The sequence below is a fragment of the Lathyrus oleraceus genome, chromosome 2 (assembly GCF_024323335.1).
Source record: "Lathyrus oleraceus cultivar Zhongwan6 chromosome 2, CAAS_Psat_ZW6_1.0, whole genome shotgun sequence".
Classification (NCBI taxonomy): domain Eukaryota; kingdom Viridiplantae; phylum Streptophyta; class Magnoliopsida; order Fabales; family Fabaceae; genus Lathyrus; species Lathyrus oleraceus.
The window spans coordinates 451,532,368-451,533,809 of NC_066580.1; the positions used below are offsets into that span (position 1 = coordinate 451,532,368).

Below are 1,442 nucleotides of genomic sequence, written 5' to 3' on the forward strand. Positions count from 1 at the left end.
GTATGTTAAACAAAAGAAAGTTTCAACGTGTTTTTGAGTTCACGTGACTTGCCTGTTACTGATGGTTCATATTCACATCTAGATTACCAACCTAGTGAATTTTCATTTATCATGTGTGGGTGATGTCAAAAGATGGTTATGTAAAACTCATGGTTATAAGCAAAGCTTATTAATGGATGACCGTAGTTGACTAACAAATTTTACAGTACGGTGTAAAACAAGTGGACAAGGATTTCACTTTATTCTTTTGGTGGATTACATTGTGACTTGGTAATGTAGAGAGGAAAATAAGTTGTATTTGAAGAAGAATGTATTAGATTGAACTATTTAAGTGATTGTCTGCTGTTTGGAATACGGATGACTCTTCTAGAATGAAGGATTTACTTTAGAGGCAAAAGTTAAAATTTTGATCCTTGTTGAGTCTATTGACTATTGGCCTGGACTATTAAACATGTACATGCAGTTCAGCTATTATTGATTTCTTGTAGAAGATTAAAAATCCGTGTAGTCCTTTTTTATTTCTTTACCATTGTAGATAGTTTTTTTTTCAACTTTCCATACGGATGAAACTCCCTAAGTGAAATTAGGCGCGGAATATAGGCACTGATATTAGAAATTAGAAAGCTCTCTTCCGTATTATTGTTTGAAAAGCATTATTAAATACTTATTTTTGTGCTTTCTATTACAGTTGGACGGCAATCACTCAGCTGGCACATCAAGGAATGCTGTTTGTTCCTATTGGATATACATTTGGACCTGGAATGTTCAATTTGGATTCCATCAGAGGTGGTTCTCCATATGGTGCAGGAGTGTTTGCGGGTGATGGCACAAGAGAGGCAAGTGAAACAGAGCTTGCACTTGCTGAGCATCAGGGCAAATATATGGCTGCCATAGTCAAGCGACTCGCTAAGTCCTGATGCTAGTTTCTTGATTTCATTCTATTATTGTTGGTCATCTGTATGTTTTCCACCTTTCTTTGCTGTCAAACTGATTCTGACATTTTACCGGTGTGTTGTGACGAGGAATGACAGTTCTGTTGCACTCTATCAGTGTCAATTTTGATGGGGATAGGAATCCCATGTTGTTATAAGGTTCTGCTTTGTTCTGGAAGTTGTACATGTTTCTAAATTATCAAATCGTAGTGTGAATCTGTTTATCTTCATATCCTACTTATTGTTTTTTTCTTTCTGAAAAGGAGGGCCAAAGGTGAATTTTTGTTTTTGTTCAAAAAAAAAGTTTCACATTTATGGAAATAGGTTTGATCTCTACGGCTAGCTTTGCCAGTTAGAGAGCTTTGTTCGTACTACTCATCATTGTACCAACCAATGAAAGAAATTGTAGCTATTCATTCTTTAAGATGAACACATAAATCATTGAAACGTGTGACAAGATTTTCACGTGCATCCTAGTTTTTACATATCCAAGGTCCAAAGGTGAAAATT

General features: G+C 35.6%; 1 protein-coding gene across 1 annotated transcript in view; it reads left to right on the plus strand.

Moving 5' to 3' along the window:
- LOC127120278 (probable NAD(P)H dehydrogenase (quinone) FQR1-like 2) overlaps positions 1 to 1,162 on the plus strand; it is a 2,622-nt gene extending 1,460 nt beyond the window's left edge. Inside the window, exon 2 of the mRNA XM_051050687.1 lies at positions 689 to 1,162. Within this exon, the coding sequence (XP_050906644.1) occupies positions 689 to 917 (229 nt within the window). The 3' untranslated portion in view covers positions 918 to 1,162. The remainder of the gene's footprint in view (positions 1 to 688) is intronic.
- Positions 1,163 to 1,442: the final 280 nt, after the last annotated feature.